General features: G+C 36.9%; 1 protein-coding gene across 1 annotated transcript in view; it reads right to left on the reverse strand.

Annotated features, from left to right (window-relative positions):
- ALMS1 (ALMS1 centrosome and basal body associated protein) overlaps window positions 1-17,309 on the reverse strand; it is a 217,548-nt gene that overhangs the window by 188,193 nt on the left and 12,046 nt on the right. The window contains exon 2 of the mRNA XM_024763994.1: window positions 9,164-9,289. Within this exon, the coding sequence (XP_024619762.1) occupies window positions 9,164-9,289 (126 nt within the window). The remainder of the gene's footprint in view (window positions 1-9,163; window positions 9,290-17,309) is intronic.

A 17,309-nucleotide genomic window follows, 5' to 3' on the forward strand; every position in this document is an offset into this window, starting at 1 on the left:
GATGAAATCTTACAATGTGATAATAATAAAACTGAAAAAAAGATTCCAAACCTAAAGCTACGATATTCTCTACATGTGACCACTTTACTGAATTCTTACTTGCTATACTAGTTTCTAGCGGACTTCTCAGTGCAAAACATCATATGGTTCATGTGTAGTGAGTGGTTCACTTGTCTGTTTCAAATATTTACTCTTATATTAGTGGCATGATTCAGAAAAATGTTTCTCAAAGTATCTATAGGAAGGATCAATTTTTCCTACTTCCAATTCATTATAGACTGACATTTTATTAAAATATTAATAAAAATTAACAGGTAACAAGTAAAAAAAATAATAAACTAATTTTAAAAACTAGTAAAAATAACTAGGAAAATGAAATTGAAAAGATATATAAGCCCAAAATACAAAACACAAGTCTAAGTATCTGATTTCTAGTTCTAAAAAACATCAAATTGCTATAAAAGTTTCTAAACACTTCTTTTTTTTTTTTTTTTTTTTGCGATACGCGGGCCTCTCACTGTTGTGGCCTCTCCCGTTGCGGAGCACAGGCTCCGGACGCACAGGCCCAGCGGCCATGGCTCACGGGCCCAGCCGCTCTGCGGCATGTGGGATCTTCCCGGACTGGGGCACGAACCCGTGTCCCCTGCATCGGTAGGCGGACTCTCAACCACTGCGCCACCAGGGAAGCCTCTAAACACTTCTTAATTCTTGTACTTATCTCTTGACAGTAACAAGCAATTCATGGCCTGGCACCAATCCACAGACCACACTAGGTAGCAATGTTGAAATAAAGTTGAATTAAATACTAACAGTAAGCAGTTTTTAAACACATTTTCTTTTTAAATTTGGTATTAGTTAATAATTAAGAATATTCGTCCTGGGCTTCCCTGGTGGCGCAGTGGTTGAGAGTCTGCCTGCCGATACAGGGAACACGGGTTCGTGCCCTGGTCTGGGAGGATGCCACATGCCACGGAGCGGCTGGGCCCGTGAGCCGTGGCCGCTGAGCCTGCGCAAATGGAGCGTGTGCAACGGGAGAGGCCACAACAGTGAAAGGGGCCTGCGTACCACACACACACACACACACACACACAAAAGAATATTCGTCCTATCATGCTATTATTCTTTTATTTTCATTTTAAATTAATTTTATTAGGAATGAGCACTAAATTTGATCAAACTACATTATAGCATCTTTTTTTCCCCAATTACATCTGTTAAAATACAGCAATACATTTCTTCATATTGCAACAACTTCACATTTCTTACTTGGTAGTAGTAGATTAGACCTTAATCATATTTGCTAGCACAGTCTTTTACATTTTCACTCATAAGATTAATCAGTATTTTAGAATGCTTCTTTTGTTTTCTAACCTTGTTCTATATTTTTTTAATATAAGGAAATTTGATTTTCCTTAAAAATATAAAAGATTTCATCAGTGAATCCATTAGATCCAGAAACCTTTTTGATAGCTGGTACTATTATAACATTCTTGATTTCTTCCTAGTTCTAATCCAACTCTATAAGCTTTGATAGGTTTGTATTAAGTCTATTTCATTAAGGTGTTTTTCTTTTTCTTGACTGGATTTGCTAGGAATATATATATTTTGTCTTGAATTTAACAATTCTATTTTCTAACTTAATTATTTGTTTTTCTCTTTGCCATGTTTCTTCTACTTGCAGTTTTTCATTATTTATGTAAAATTTTTTGTTAAATAATGAATTCATTTGATTTACATTTATTTAAATAAAAAGATGAGACATTATATTGATGGCAATCAACATGCTTAGATATATAATGTACTGATTTTCATTATTTTGTAGTCTATTACTCTCCTTCCTTAACCAACTCAATTTTTTTTAAGAGAATATATATTGTTTTCATTCCCAAATGACCCACCCATAAAAATATGTTGTACTACAATTTAGAAAGATTTCACAATTTCAACAAGACTTTTTTCTTTAAAGGATTATTTCCAGTATTTAAAATTCACCAACCAAATGCTCTTACAGTAAGTTTAAAAAAAAAAAAAGATACACAACTATCCACTACCTAATATCAGTTATATAGATAGATATAGAGAAAAATATTGGAGTGAATATTCTAAAATATTAACACTACTCATCTATGGCTTATGGAATTATAGACCTTTCACATTCCAAAATATACCAATCCCATCTGTGTCAGATAAATCAGTCAAATCCTTAACATCGAACATTATTACTGGAAACATGCTTTTTACATTTTTAATACTTGAAAATAAATGGAATACGAGAATGATTATTTTAATTTTTTTCTTTTGAGAGCACTCTATTCAATTGGGGATAGTGGGCCAAATGAACAGGTTTTAAAGCAAGGCAATTCCAGTCATCTTGTGACTCTCATTATAGCAAAATCTCGGGTCCCCAACTCATATCTTAGCCCCTTTGACCGGGGTTTGAGCCTCATCCCATAGTTTATTCCTCACTACTGATGAGAGACATATCCATGTGTTCTCCTGCCCATCCTTTGACCTCCACAGATCACTTACTTAACTCTAGCTCCTCAACTGCAATAATTCTGTAACCTTCTGAAGACAACTAACCTGTCACATTTACACTTTTCATAATTCCTTTCTTACCTGTATTTCCCTCTTTACCACTCAGAGTTCATAATCATCCTTATAATCACTACCTTGCAAACATCTCTTCTTTCTTACCCTTCTCCCCGACTATCCTATTTGCCTGGCAAAAGCTCAGTTCTGGTTGAACCTTCTGCTTGTCTTAATCCAAGCAGTAGCACACTGCTGAAGAAAGCACACACCTACACTGGTTTTCCTTTAGACTAATGACATTAAACCTCAAGGGCACTCAGCCTTGCCTGGAAATTCTACTCTATTTTCCGGGTAAGTTGATTGGCTAAAATGATTACTTTATACTTTCTCTCCTCAGAACTACTGAACCCTCCTTCCTCATTTTTCAACTGATGACCTCATTTCCTACTTTAGTAAGTGAAGAACAGGAGGTGGACCTTCCTTATCTTCCTAGCACAAGATCTACAACCCCATTACCTAACCCAGTTTTCATCTTGTGATTTAAAAAAAGTCTTACTATCTATCAAAGACCTTCCCATCTCATTCCATTTTTTTTCAATGATTTCTTTCCTATATGTGATTCTCCCATTTTCCTTCATGCATTTTCTCTTTCTACTGAATCATTCCTCTCTCCATGTAAACATGCTCTTATAATTTCCCCTCATAAAGTAAAATTTTTAAAAATCTGTTGACCATTCTTTTCTTTCTGCTTATTTTGCTGCTATGATTCTGAGTGTTATACCTTTTTAACCAATATAAAAAGGGCCTCAACTCTCTAAATATTTTTTGACAGATGTGAAGAGGGATGACAAACAAACAACAGAATAAATACAAACAAATTTTGAGGGAGAAGTAAAGGTTGGAGATACAAACTTGGGATTTTTAAGTACACAGGCATATTTAAAGCCCTAGATCTAGACAAGAACCAAAACATTCCAACATTTCAAACAGAAGTTAAAAACTCAAATGTGTTTTTACAGGGAGGTAAAAGAAATGAGGTACAAGGAGGTAAAAGAAATGAGTAAACCTGCCTGATATTAGAGAGTAATGGGACCTGTGGCCAACTATGCACTGCATGCACACTTTAAAGTATTCTGTTTAAAAATTTTTAAAACACTGTGCCCCCCCAATTTTTTTTCTGCAAACCACATTTGAGCCATATGCAGGTCCACAGCTTGCAACCTCTGATTTTAAGGTTTAACAGGGGATGAGAAAGAATAGCCAGAGGAGTAGAAAGAAAACCAGGAGAAGCCGAGAAAGGAAATAATTTTAAGAAGTTAAGCATTGGTTAAGAATATGAAATGCTATTTATTGCATCTAAGATGAGGACAGAAAAGTGCTTACTGTATTCAGCTACACAAATTTGTTGGTGACACTTGCTTTCACAGAAGTGAGTACAGAACACAAGAAGATCAAGTAGAAGAATAAGTAGATCCCAGCCAGTAGATAAGGCATATATATCAAAAAGGAAAAAGGAAAAAAAAATACAATGGATATGATTGTCTATACATTAAAAAGTCCTAAAGAATCTACAAAAGAACTATACTAGAACTAGTAAATGAGATTAGCAAGGTCATAGGATACAAGGTCAATATTGAAAGTCAATTATATTCCTATATAATTGTGATGAACAGTAGGAATTGAAATTTTTTTAACATTTCAGTAAGTCTAATACAAACATGTATTGAGTTTGGTACACTGAAGGCAACAAAACACTGATGAAGAAATTAGCAATCTAAATAAAACTGTAAGAACTGTTGTGTCTATGGATTAGAGAACTCAATATTGTTAAGATGTCAATTCCCTTCAAATTGATTTACAGACTCAAGGCAATTTTAATCAAAATTCCAGCAGACTTTTTAAATAGAAATTGACAAACTGATTCTAAAATGTATATGGAAATTCAAAGAATCTAGCATAAACAAAACCATTTTTAAAAAGAAAAACAAAGTGGGAGAACTCACACTATCTGATTTCAAGACAGTACAGTAATTAAGAGCACAGTATTAGCATGATGATAGAGATATAAATCAATGGAATAGAGAGTCCAGAAATAGACCCACACGAAGATGCCAAGGGAAAAGGGAGTATTTTCAGCAAATGGTGTTGGAATAACAATTAGATATGCATATGTAAGAAAATGAAGCTGGACCCCCTACTTCACACCATAATCAAAAACCAACTCAAAACAGATTTAGATATAAATGTGAAACTTAAAACTATAAAACTTCAAAAACTCGTTCTCACCTGGGCAAGATTTTGACACCCTCCTCTCCCCTCAACCATGATACATTGGGCAATGTTTGGAGACATTTTGACGTTTACAAACATGGGGCAGTATTACTGATATCTAGTGGGAAGAGGCCAAGGATGTTTAGCAAAACATCTTACAATACACAGGACAGTCCTGTAAAATAAAGAATTATCTAGCCCAAATATCAAAAGCACCAAGGCTGAGAAACCCTGTTCTAGAAAAAAATATAGGAGAAAATTTTTGTGATCTAGGATTAGGTCAAAATTTACCAGGTTAGACATAAGAAGTAAAAACCATAAAAAAAAAAAAATCAATAAACCAACTTCAACTTCATCAAAATTAAAACTTCTACTCTTCAAAAAACAAATAGGACAATTCAAAGGAAAAACCACAGACTGGGAGAAAATATTTGCAAAACATATAAAGGACTTACATCTAGAATATATAAAGAACTCCCAAAACTCAACAAATGGAACAAATCACCCATAAAAAATGGGGAAGAGATTTAAACCAACCCCTTCATTAAGAAGAAACATGGATGGCAAATAAGCACGCAAAAAGATGCACATTATCATTAGGAAAATGCATATTAAAACCACAATGAGGGCTTCCCTGGTGGCACAGTGGTTGAGAGTCTGCCTGCCAATGCAGGGGACACGGGTTTGAGCCCTGGTCTGGGAGGATCCCATATGCCGCGGAGCGGCTAGCCCCGTGAGCCACAATTACTGAGCCTGTGCGTCTGGAGCCTGTGCTCCGCAACGGGAGAGGCCACAATAGTGAGAGGCCCACGCACCGTGGTGAGGAGTGGCCCCCACTTGCCACAACCAGAGAAAGCCCTCACACAGAAACAAAGAGCCATATACAGCCATGAACAAATAAATAAAATTTAAAACAAAAACACACACAATGAGACACCACAACATACCTAGAATGACTAAAAACTTTAAAACAAAAACAAAAAAACCCGACAATACCAAGAGCTGGCAAGGATGCAAAGCAACTAGAACTCCTATACATTGTGGGGAATGCAAAATGGTACAGGCACTTCGGAAAACAGTTTGGCACTTTCTTATAATGTTAAATGTACAGTTACCACATCAGCCAGCAATCCCATTCCTAGGTATTTACCCAAGAGAAATGAAACCAGCTGTCTACCTAAAAACCTGTACATAAGTGGAATACTACTCAGAAATAAATTTTAAAGAGCTACTGATTTATGCAACAACATGGATGAACCTCAAAAGCATGTGCCAAGTGAAAGAAGCCAGATTCAAAAATCTACACATGGGACTTCCCTGGTGGTGCAGTGGTTAAGAATCCGCCTGCCACTGCAGTGGGCACGGGTTTGAGCCCTGGTCCGGGAAGATCCAACATGTCACAGAGCAACAAAGCCCATGCGCCACAACTACCGAGCCTGCGCTCTAGAGCCCGTGAGCCACAACTACTGAGCCCGCGTGCCACAACTACTGAAGCCCGCACGCCTAGAGCCCGGGCTCCGCAAAGAGAAGCCACTGTAAAGAGAAGCCTGCGCACTGCATAGAAGAGTAGCCCCCACTTGCCACAACCAGAGAAAGCCCGCGTGCAGCAACAAAGACCCAATGCAGCCAAAAATAAATTAATTATTTTTTTAAAAATCTACACACTACAATTCTGAAAGGCAAAACTATAGACAGAAATGAGATTAGCGGTTGCCAGGGACTAAGCATGGGGGAGATGACTGGCTACAAAGGGGTACAAGGAAACTTTTTGGGGGTGATGGCAATCAAATGTGTAGTAGTTATATAACTATGTATTTGTCAAAGCTCATCAAACTGCACACCTAAAAGAGTTAATTTTGCTGTATTTAAATTATACCTCAATAAACCTGACGTTTTAAAACATGAGGATAAGGTATCAGAAAATAGAGACCAAAAACTCTTGAAAATTTCACTTAACAGGGAGCAGAAACATTAAATGGGACAGTAGCTGGAGAGAAGAAAGGATGAGGCAATTGTACTCAAGTTGCTGGAGCTGATAAGGTCTAGACTGTGACCCTGGGGTAAGCAGGGATAGGAGAAGGTTGGGAGGAGTGAAGGAAAAAAATCTCTGCACATTAGATCAAAGATCCAAGAGTTTCAGACCCTGGATGGGTAATGTAAGCTGAAGTGAAAGAAACTAAAAGACGACAGTGTAGCAAGGGCTATAGTTTTCAATGAATAAAAAAAAGTTAATTTGGATGACAGAGACAAGGATGAATGAGCAGAATAACCAGGAGAAAAGAGGGGAGAGAATTAGGAAGTGGTATAATCCTCCAGTTCTTCTGATGAACACAGGCATAAAGGCAGAAATGAAGAGCTACAGGATCTATCCACGGTTTATATTTTATAAAACAAGGACCAAAAAAAGGCAAGATGTCCATTTTTGGACTGTGCTCTACCATAAACATGCCCTCAGAGAATATTAAACTATTTAGGAATATACCTCTGTATTCGTTTCCTAAAGCTGCCATAATGAACTTACACAAAGTGGAGGGCTTAAAACAACAGAAATTTATTCTCTCACAGTTCTGGAGGCTACAAGTCTGAAATCAAGGTGTTGGCAGGCCATCCAAAGCCTCTAGGGGAGGATTCTTCTTACCTCTTCCTCTTTCTCGAAGCCCCGGGCATTTCTTGGCTTATGGCAGCATAACTCCATCTCTGCCTCTGTCTTCATAGAGCAGACCTCTTCCTGTGTGTCTCTCTCTTACGAGGACACCAGTCATATCGGATTAAGGGCCCACCCTAAATCCAGTATGATCTCTTCTTAATTTAAATAGTTCTATCTTCCATCACTATATTTCCAAATAAGGTCACATTCTGAGGTACTGCAGATTGGGACTTCAACACATCATTTTGGGGCACACAATTCAACCCATAACAATCCCCCTTCCATTTAATGATCACAGAGTACCATGCTTTTTCTGGTCAGGGTTTCTCTTAACCCTTTTCACTTGGCGACAGTAAATCTCCTTCCTCCATACCTTGCATTTAATGGATAATAAATGCAATTTAGGGGAAATTGAAGGTACTAGAAGAAATCTGATACCCAAGTTATTAGATAATCAACCTTAAATAATCATTATGAGTAATGATGCATTTTTTTCTCCAACAAACATATATGAGGCTTTTTCCTATCTGCTCACAATTTTTTCCATTTCTTCTAAGTTTATTACTATGCTCTAGATCAGTGGTTCCCAAAGTATGGTCCAAAGATCCCTGGGGGTCACTGACACCCTTTCAGGGAAGTTAAGTGGGCCTCCCTTTTCTAACTACATATCTATGTAAGGTCAGATTTTCTTCACATAATTCAACCAAAACAATATATCCCAATGGACTAAATGCAGAAGCAGATCTGGGAATTCAGTTATGATGGTTAACTTTATGTGTCAACTTGGCTGTGCCAAGTATTTGGTTAAACATCTGGGTGTGTCTGTGAGGGTGTGTCTGGATGAGATTAACATCTGATCCACAGACTTAGTAAAGGAGACTGCCCTTCTTAAGGTGGGCAGGCCTCATCCAACCCATTAAAGGCCTGAATAGAACAAAAGGCTGAGCAAAAGATAATTCGCTCTCTCTGCCTGATGGTCTTCAAGCTGGGACATCAGTCTTCTGCTTTGGACTTGGACTATCAGCTCACCTGGTCCTCGGACCTCTAGACTTAGGCTAGAACATACACCATCGGTCAGCTCCTGGTTCTCAGGCCTTCAGATTCAGACTGGAACTATACTATCAGCTCTCCTGGATCCCCAGGACAGATATTGGGAACTCTCAGCCTCCATAATCACATGAACCAATTCCTTATTTTACATATATATATATTTGTATATACCTATTTACGTACGAATATGTTTCCTATTGGTTCTATTTTTCTGGAGAACCCTGCCTAATACACCAACTGTCTTCTAGTAAGCCTGACATTAAAGAGATATGCAAAACTGTAAAACAATGCCACCCTTTCAACTAATTTTTTTTGTTTTGGAAAATACCCATTTTTCATTTAAAAATATATTTGTATGTTAATATGTAATGGGTTTGTTATTTCTAAATAAATATTTTTTAAATGTGTTAATTTTTTTGTAAGCTAAATATTGATACAGATAACCCTTATAAACAAAAGCTCTTTAAAATACTTTTGAAGAATGTGAAGGAGTCCTGAGACCAAAAAAAAAAAGTAAACGCTGTTCTACATAATTAAGGCTGCCAAAGATCTATTAGAAAAATGGAATATTAAAGTAATTCACCTCTTTCCATTCTTCATAGCTAAATCAGAATTTCTCATGCTGCTTACCAAAAGATAGTTTGCCAGTTATGCAAGACATACCTGATCATCCCCAGAACACCACTGAGCTGTTTTTTCCAAAGAGACCATATTAGTATCAGAAATCTGTGTTCCACTATTGTTTTGATATAATGGCTGTTGCCATACATGACAGGTCAATGGAACAACCTGAAGATCAAAAGATTTAAATAGAATAATAACACAATCCTTATGACTAAACAATAATAAAGTCTAACATTTAGATTATGTTTCTCTGTTTATAAAGCACTTTCACAAATATAGTAACATTTGGGCTTCACAACCACTGTCCAAATTATCTTCACTTAAAAATAAGGAAACAGGGATTTAAGGTAACCCAGTAAGGACTCAACATATTCCAACAAACCACAGCAGTTCTTTAACCTCCTATGTTTAGCAGTAAAAGAAGCAAGCAGAAACAAGCAAGTTATCTATTTTACAATCTTACTATTTGAGACACCTAAGAAATTAACTCTAATAATAGGAACTAAAATCATCTTATAGCATGGAAAGTGGGGACAAAGTTAGGCTCATTTTGTGAAATCAGGAGTTGAAGCAGGGCTCTCCCATCTGTGAAAGAAGGCAATAAAAGCTGTGACTACTGCCCAAGGCTGAAGCAATGCACATGGAAAAGATCAGAGGTTATCAAACAAAAGTGACCTCAGTCAACTCACCTGCTGGTTCAGGTACTGGTTATTGAGATTTTCCCCAATATTCTTGGAGAGAAAGAACCCAAAGCTTCCAATATAAACCTTCCTTATAAAGAAGGAACAACAAGGGGCAAGGCAGAGACAACCAAAAAAAACACCAGGTAGAGAAGGATGTACCAAAAGAGAAAACAAAGTAACACTCCTGCTAAAAATGAGATTACAAACTATACTTTCAAAAGACTTTAAAATGAGAATATCTCAGACCCTTAAAGAGACTTTTTAAAAAGACACAATGTCCATAAAAAAAGAAGAGGTTATTAAAAGTAAAACAGGCAGTTATGAGTCAAGAAAAGATGAATGCTAACACAACCAAAAATGTGAAAGAGCCTCTGAAGGAAACCCAAGGTCATAAGATTTTTTCCCCCCAGAATTAAAAGTTACTACACTAACAAAACATTTTTACAGAGCGCTTACAACAATGTGCTTTTGACCATAGAAAGGCAAGCTTAACTTAAAATCTATTCAACTAAAGAGATTTCTATGGTATCAACTCTTCCAAGAGGTTTTTCTCAAAAGGTAGAACACCATGGGGCACACCCACCTTGCTTCAATGGCATTTTTTAAGGGATAAAGAATAGAAAGCAAAGAAAGGCATTTTGCAAATTCATTTTGGCAATTTGAAATCCCTAAATAAATAACAATACAGCCAATGTTTTGGCACAGTTAGTCTTCTTTGAGCCCTCGAGGAAAGAATGCCAAAATGAATGTTCAAAATGGTTATTCACTGCAACTAAATAATACTGGGTGTAGAGCACAGGGTGTTGCCTTTGAAAATTGCTGATTCACATTAGCTTACAATAAAAGAGTTTGATTCATTAGGATATTTGTAGAACACTAATGATACAATATTAAGAAACCAGCACTTTGACAACTAACCCCAACGTGTGAGAAAAAAGAACACTCTCTCAATTTTATCAGCTAAAAAAAAACCCCAAAAGTTAAAATTAAATATTAAAAGTTCTTATTAAAAAATACATTTTCCCGAACTTACTTTTATTACCTACTTGATGGTTTATAGACTTCATTAAGGAAATTAATTTCTAATAATTCCCATATGTTTGATCAGTTTTCCCAGTTGCCTCTGGATAGTGGTATAACCCAAATACTTGAAAGAGAATTCTTGAGAATAATGCTTCAAAACTAAGCAGGTGTCATCAGCAACTCTCTGATCTGAGATTAAATGTCTTTTGGTATAAATAAACAGTTTCAGAGTCTTTCCCTGAGTCATTTTTTAATATTAAAAGTGAGCAGTCTGGGTCTTCCCTGGTGGCCCAGTGGCTAAGACTCTGCACTCCCAATGCAGGGGGCCCGGGTTTGATCCCTGGTCAGGGATATAGATACTGCATGCATGTCACAACTAAAGATCCCACGTGCCACAACGAAAATCCTGTGTGCCACAACTAAGACACAGTGCAGCCAAAATAAATAAATAAATATTTTAAAAAAGAAATACTGGTCTTTAGTAGTCTTCCAACTACATGTTGTCTATCAAAGAAACATTTTAGATATAAGGATACATATCGATTCCAAGTAAAAGGATGAAAAAAGAGATTTCATGCAAATAGTAACCAAAAGAGCACAGGAGTGGCTATATCAATTTCAGACAAAATAGACTTTAAGTCAAAAACCGTTACAAGAGACGAAGAAATACATCATATAATGATAAAAGGGTCAATTCAGGGCTTCCCTGGTTGTGCAGTGGTTAAGAATCTGCCTGCCAATGCAGGGAACACAGGTTCGAGCCCTGGTCCGGGAAGATCCCACATGCTGCAGAGCAACTAAGCCCATGAGCCACAACTATTGAGCCTGCACCCTAGAGCCTACGAGCCACAACTACTGAAGCCCGCATACCACAACTACTGAAGCCCACACGCTTAGAGCCCGTACTCTGCAACAATAGAAGCAACTGCAATGAGAGGCCCGCAACTAGAGAAAACCCACATAAAGCAACGAGGACCCAATGCAGCCATAAATAAATAAATTTTATTTTTTTAAAAAGGGGTCAATTCACCAAGATTTATAAGTATTTATGCACCAAACCTCAGAGCTCCTAAATTAATGAGGCAGATGTTGAAAGAATTGAAGAGAGAAATACACAGCAACATAAGAGGCTTCAACACCCACTTTCAATAATGAACAGAACCACCATACAGAAGAATAAGGAAATATAGAAATTGAACAGCACTACAGACCAATCAGACATAACATATATACAGAACACTCCACCCAACAACAGAACACATTTTCTCAAGTACACATGCAACATTCTACAGGATAGAACACATGTCTAGCCACAAAGCAAGTCTTAATAAATTCAAGAAGACTGAAATCATAATACACTATCTTTTCCAATCACAATGGAATGAAACTAGAAACAAATAGCACAAGAAAAACTGGAAATTTTACAATATGTGGAAATTAAACACGTGTCTTACAAAACCAGTGGGTCAAACAAGAAGTCACAAAGGAAATTAGAAAATACCTGGACACAGATGAAAACGCAAAATGCCAAAAAACTTATGGACACAGCGAAAGAAGTACTAAGAAGGAAGTTTATAGCCGTAAATGCATATATTAAAAAAAGGCAAGATCTCAAGTAAGCAATCTAACTTGTACCTCAAGGAACTAAAAGAACTAAACATAAAGCAGGCAGAAGGAAGGAAATAACAAAGATTACAGCACAGATAAATGAAATAGTCAACAGGAAAAAAAAAATCATGAAACTAAAAGTGTGCTTTTCAGAAGATCAACAATATTGACAACCTCTTAGCCAGACTGACTAAGGAAAAAAAGAAGACTCAAATAATAAAATCAGAAATGAAAGAGGGAATATTACAACCAATGCCACAGAAATAAGGATTATAAGAGAATAAATACTATGAACAACTGTATACCAACAAATTGGATAGCCAAGAAGACACACATAAATCCCTAGAAAGACACAACCTACCAAGACTGAATCATGAAAAAATAGAAAATCTGAACAAACATATAACTAGCAAGGAGATTCAATCAGTAATCAAAAACCTGCCAACACAGAAAAGCCAAGGACCAGATGGCTTCAATCATCCTCAACAAAATACTAGCACACAGAATTCACAACACATTAAAAGAAGTATGTATACACCATGATCAAGTGGGAATTAACCATGAAATGTAAGGATGATTCAACACATAAAAATCAACCAATATAATACTTCACATTAACAGAATGAAGGACAAAACCACACGATCATCTTGACTGATACAGAAAAAGCAGGTGACAATGCTCAACACCCTTTCATGAAAAAGCACTCAACAAATCAGGAATGGAAGGAAACTAATCAATATAATAAAGGCCATTTATGAGGGCCCACAACTAACTCACACCACACTCAACAGTGTAAAACTGAAAGCTTTTCCTCTAAGACCAGGAACAAGGCAAGAATGCCAACTCTTGCCACTTCTATTCAACACATTATTGGAAGTCCCAGCTAGAGCAAAGAGACCCCAGGAATAAACTCTCACATACATGGTCAAATGATTTTCAGCAAAGGTATCAAGACCATTCAATGGGAAAAGGATAGTCTTTTCAACAACTGTTGCTCATAAAACTGGTTATCCACATGCAAAAGAATGAAGTTACACTCTCACCTAGCAACATACACAAAACTCAACTCTAAATGGACCGAAGACTTAAATGTTAAGACCTAAAACTATAAAACTCTTAGAAAACTCAGAGCAAAAGTTGCACAACAGCAGATTTGGCAGTGATTTCCTGGATATGATATCAAAGGCACAAGAAACAAAAAAAACAATAGACAAACTGGATTTCATGAAAATTCTTAAATACCTGAATAGACAACAAATCATCCCAAATTGAGGAGGTGGACTTTGGGAGCAAGATAGATAATTTTTTGCCCTTCTCCTCTTTTTGTGAGTGTGTATGTGTAGGCTTCTGTGTGAGATTTTGTCTATATAGCTTTGCTTTCACCATTTGTCCTAGGGTTCTGACCGTCTGGTTTTTTTCTCTTTTTCTTTTTACTTAAAAAAATTTTTTTTCTTAATAATTATTTTTATTTTAATAACTTTATTTTATTTTATCCTACTTTATTTTATCCTCCTACCTTCCTTCCTTCCTTTCTTTCTATTTTTTCTCCCTTTTATTCTGAGCCGTGTAGATGAAAGGCTCTTGGTGCTCCAGCCAGGGATCAGTGCTGTGCCTCTGAGGTGGGAGAGCCAACTTCAGGACAGTGGTCCACGAGACCTCCCAGCTCCATGTAAAATCAAACCACGAAAATCTCCCAGAGATCTCCATCTCAACACCAAGACCACACCCAGCTTCACTCAATGACCAGCAAGCTACAGTGCTGGACACCCTATGCCAAACAACTAACAAGACAGGAACACAGCCCCATCCATTAGCAGAGAGGCTGCCTAAAATCATAATAAGGCTACAGACACCCCAAAACACACCACCAAACGTGGACCTCCCCACCAGGAAGACAAGATCCAGCCTCATTCACCAGAACATAGGCACTAGGCCCCTCCACCAGGAAACTACACAACCCACTGAACCAAACTTAGCCACTGGGGGCAGACACCAAAAACAATGGGAACTACAAACCTGCAGCCTGCGAAAAGGAGACCCCAAACGCAGTAAGAGAAGCAAAATGAGAAGACAGAAAACCACACAGTAGATGAAGGAGCAAGGTAAAAACCCACCAGACCTAAAAAATAAAGAGGAAATAGGCAGTCTACCTGAAAAAGAATTCAGAATAATGATAGTAAAGATAATCCAAAATCTTGGAAATAGAATAGAGAAAATGCAAGAAACATTTAACAAGGACCTAGAAGAAAAAACAACAGAATACACATTTTTCTCAAGTGCTCATGCAACATTCTCCAAGATAGATCATATCTTGGGTCAATAATCTAGCCTTGGTAAATTTCAGAAAATTGAAATGATTATCAAGTATCTTTTCCAACTACAACACTAGGAGACTAGATATCAATTACAGGAAAAGATCTGTAAAAAATACAAACACATGGAGCTAAACAATACACTACTTAATAACGAAGTGACCACTGAAGAAATCAAAGAGGAAATCAAAAAATACCTAGAAACAAATGACAATGGAGACCTGACGACTCAAAGCCTATGGGATGCAGCAAAAGCAGTTCTAAGAGGGAAGTTTATAGCAATACAATCCTACCTTAAAAACAGGAAACATTCCAAATAAACAACCTAACCTTGCACCTAAAGCAATTAGAGAAAGAAGAACAAACAAACCCCAATTTAGCAGAAGGAAAGAAATCATAAAGATCAATCATACACTCGTGATGAAAAATCTGAAAGTGAAATTAAGAAAACACTCCCATTTACTATTGCAACAAAAAGAATAAAATATCTAGGAATAAACCTACCTAAGGAGACAAAAGAACTGTATGCAGAAAATTATAAGACACTGATGAAAGAAATTAAAGATGATACAAATAGATGGAAAGATATACCATGTTCTTGGATTGGAAGAATCAACACTGTGAAAATGACTCTGCTACCCAAAGCAATCTACAGATTCAATGCAATCCCTATCAAAGTACCACAGGCATTTTTTAGAGAACTAAAACAACAAATTTCACAATTTGTATGGAAACACAGAAGACCTCGAATAGCCAAAGCAATCTTGAGAAAGAAAAATGGAGCTGCAGGAATCAGGCTCCCTGACTTCAGACTATACTACAAAGCTACAGGAATCAAGACAGTATGGTACTGGCACAAAAACAGAAATATAGATCAATGGAACAGGATAGAAAGTTCAGAGATAAACCCACACACATATGATCACCTTCTCTTTGATAAAGGAGGCAAGAATATACAATGGAGAAAAGACAGCCTCTTCAATAAGTGGTGCTGGGAAAACTGGACAGGTACATGTAAAAGTATGAAATTAGAACACTCCCTAACACCATACACAAAAATAAACTCAAAATGGATTAAAGACCTAAATGTAAGGCCAGACACTATCAAACTCTTAGAGGAAAACATGGGCAGAACACTCTATGACATAAATCACAGCAAGATCCTTTTTGACCCACTTCCTAGAGAAACGGAAATAAAAACAAAAATAAACAAATGGAACCTAATGAAACTTAAAAGCTTTTGCCCGCGTACCACAAAAAGAAAAAAAAAACAACTAAAAATAGAACAACCATACGACCCAGCAATCTCACTACTGGGCATATACCCTGAGAAAACCATAATTCAAAAAGAGTTATGTACCAAAATGTTCATTGCAGCTCTATTTACAATAGCCAGGACATGGAAGCAACCTAAGTGTCCATCGACAGATGAATGGATAAAGAAGATGTGGCACAAATATACAATGGAATATTACTCAGCCATAAAAAGAAACGAAATTGAGTTATTTGTAGTGAGGTGGATGGACCAAGAGTCTGTCATACAGAGTGAAGTAAGTCAGAAATGCTAACACATATATATGGAATGTAAGAAAATAAAATGTCATGAAGAGCCTAGGGGTAGGACGGGAATAAAGACACAGACCTACTAGAGCATGGACTTGAGTATATGGGGAGGGGGAAGGGTAAGCTGTGATGAAGTGAGAGAGTGGCATGGACATATATACACTACCAAACGTAGAGTGCATAGCTAGTGGGAAGCAGCCGCATGGCACAGGGAGATCAGCTAGGTGGTTTGTGACCACCTAGAGGGGTGGGATAGGGAGGGTGGGAGGGAGGGACGGAGGGAGACGCAAGAGGGAAGAGATATGGGAACATATGTATATGTATATCTGACTCACTCTGTTGTAAAGCAGAAACTAACACACCATTTTAAAGCAATTATACTCCAATAAAGATGTTAAAAAAAAAAAAGTACAAGAGAATATTATTCAGCCTTAAAAGGAAGTTAATCTGGTCATATGTTACAACATGCATGAACCTTGAGGACATTAAGCTAAGTGAAATAAGCCAGTCACAAAAGACCAATAGTGTATGATTCCTCTTAAATGAGGTATCCAAATTAATCAAATTCACAGAAACACAAAGTAGAATGGTTGTTACTAGGGGCTGGGGTGAGAGGGAATGCGGAGTTGGTTGTTTACAGGTGCAGAGCTTCAGTTTAAGAATTCAGGACATTGGTTGCACAACAATGTTAACATATTTAACATTATTGAACTGTACACTTTAAAATGGTTAACGTGGTTAAGATGTTATGTGTATTTTACCACATAAAATTTTTTAAAAAGTTTTCAATCCCCACATAAACCAAAACAGAAAATTTATTTCTTTTACAAGAAATACTAAGGGAAGTGCCTAAGGGACATTTCAGAATGATAAAAGGGTCAATCCACCAAGACTACCTAATAATTAAAAATATATATGCACCTAGCATCAGAGCTCCAAAACACCTTAAGTAAAAACTAACAGAACTGGGAACTGCCGTGGTGGTGCAGTGATTA

This window comes from Neophocaena asiaeorientalis, unplaced genomic scaffold (assembly GCF_003031525.2).
Source record: "Neophocaena asiaeorientalis asiaeorientalis breed wild unplaced genomic scaffold, Neophocaena_asiaeorientalis_V1.1 scaffold337, whole genome shotgun sequence".
NCBI lineage: Eukaryota > Metazoa > Chordata > Mammalia > Artiodactyla > Phocoenidae > Neophocaena > Neophocaena asiaeorientalis.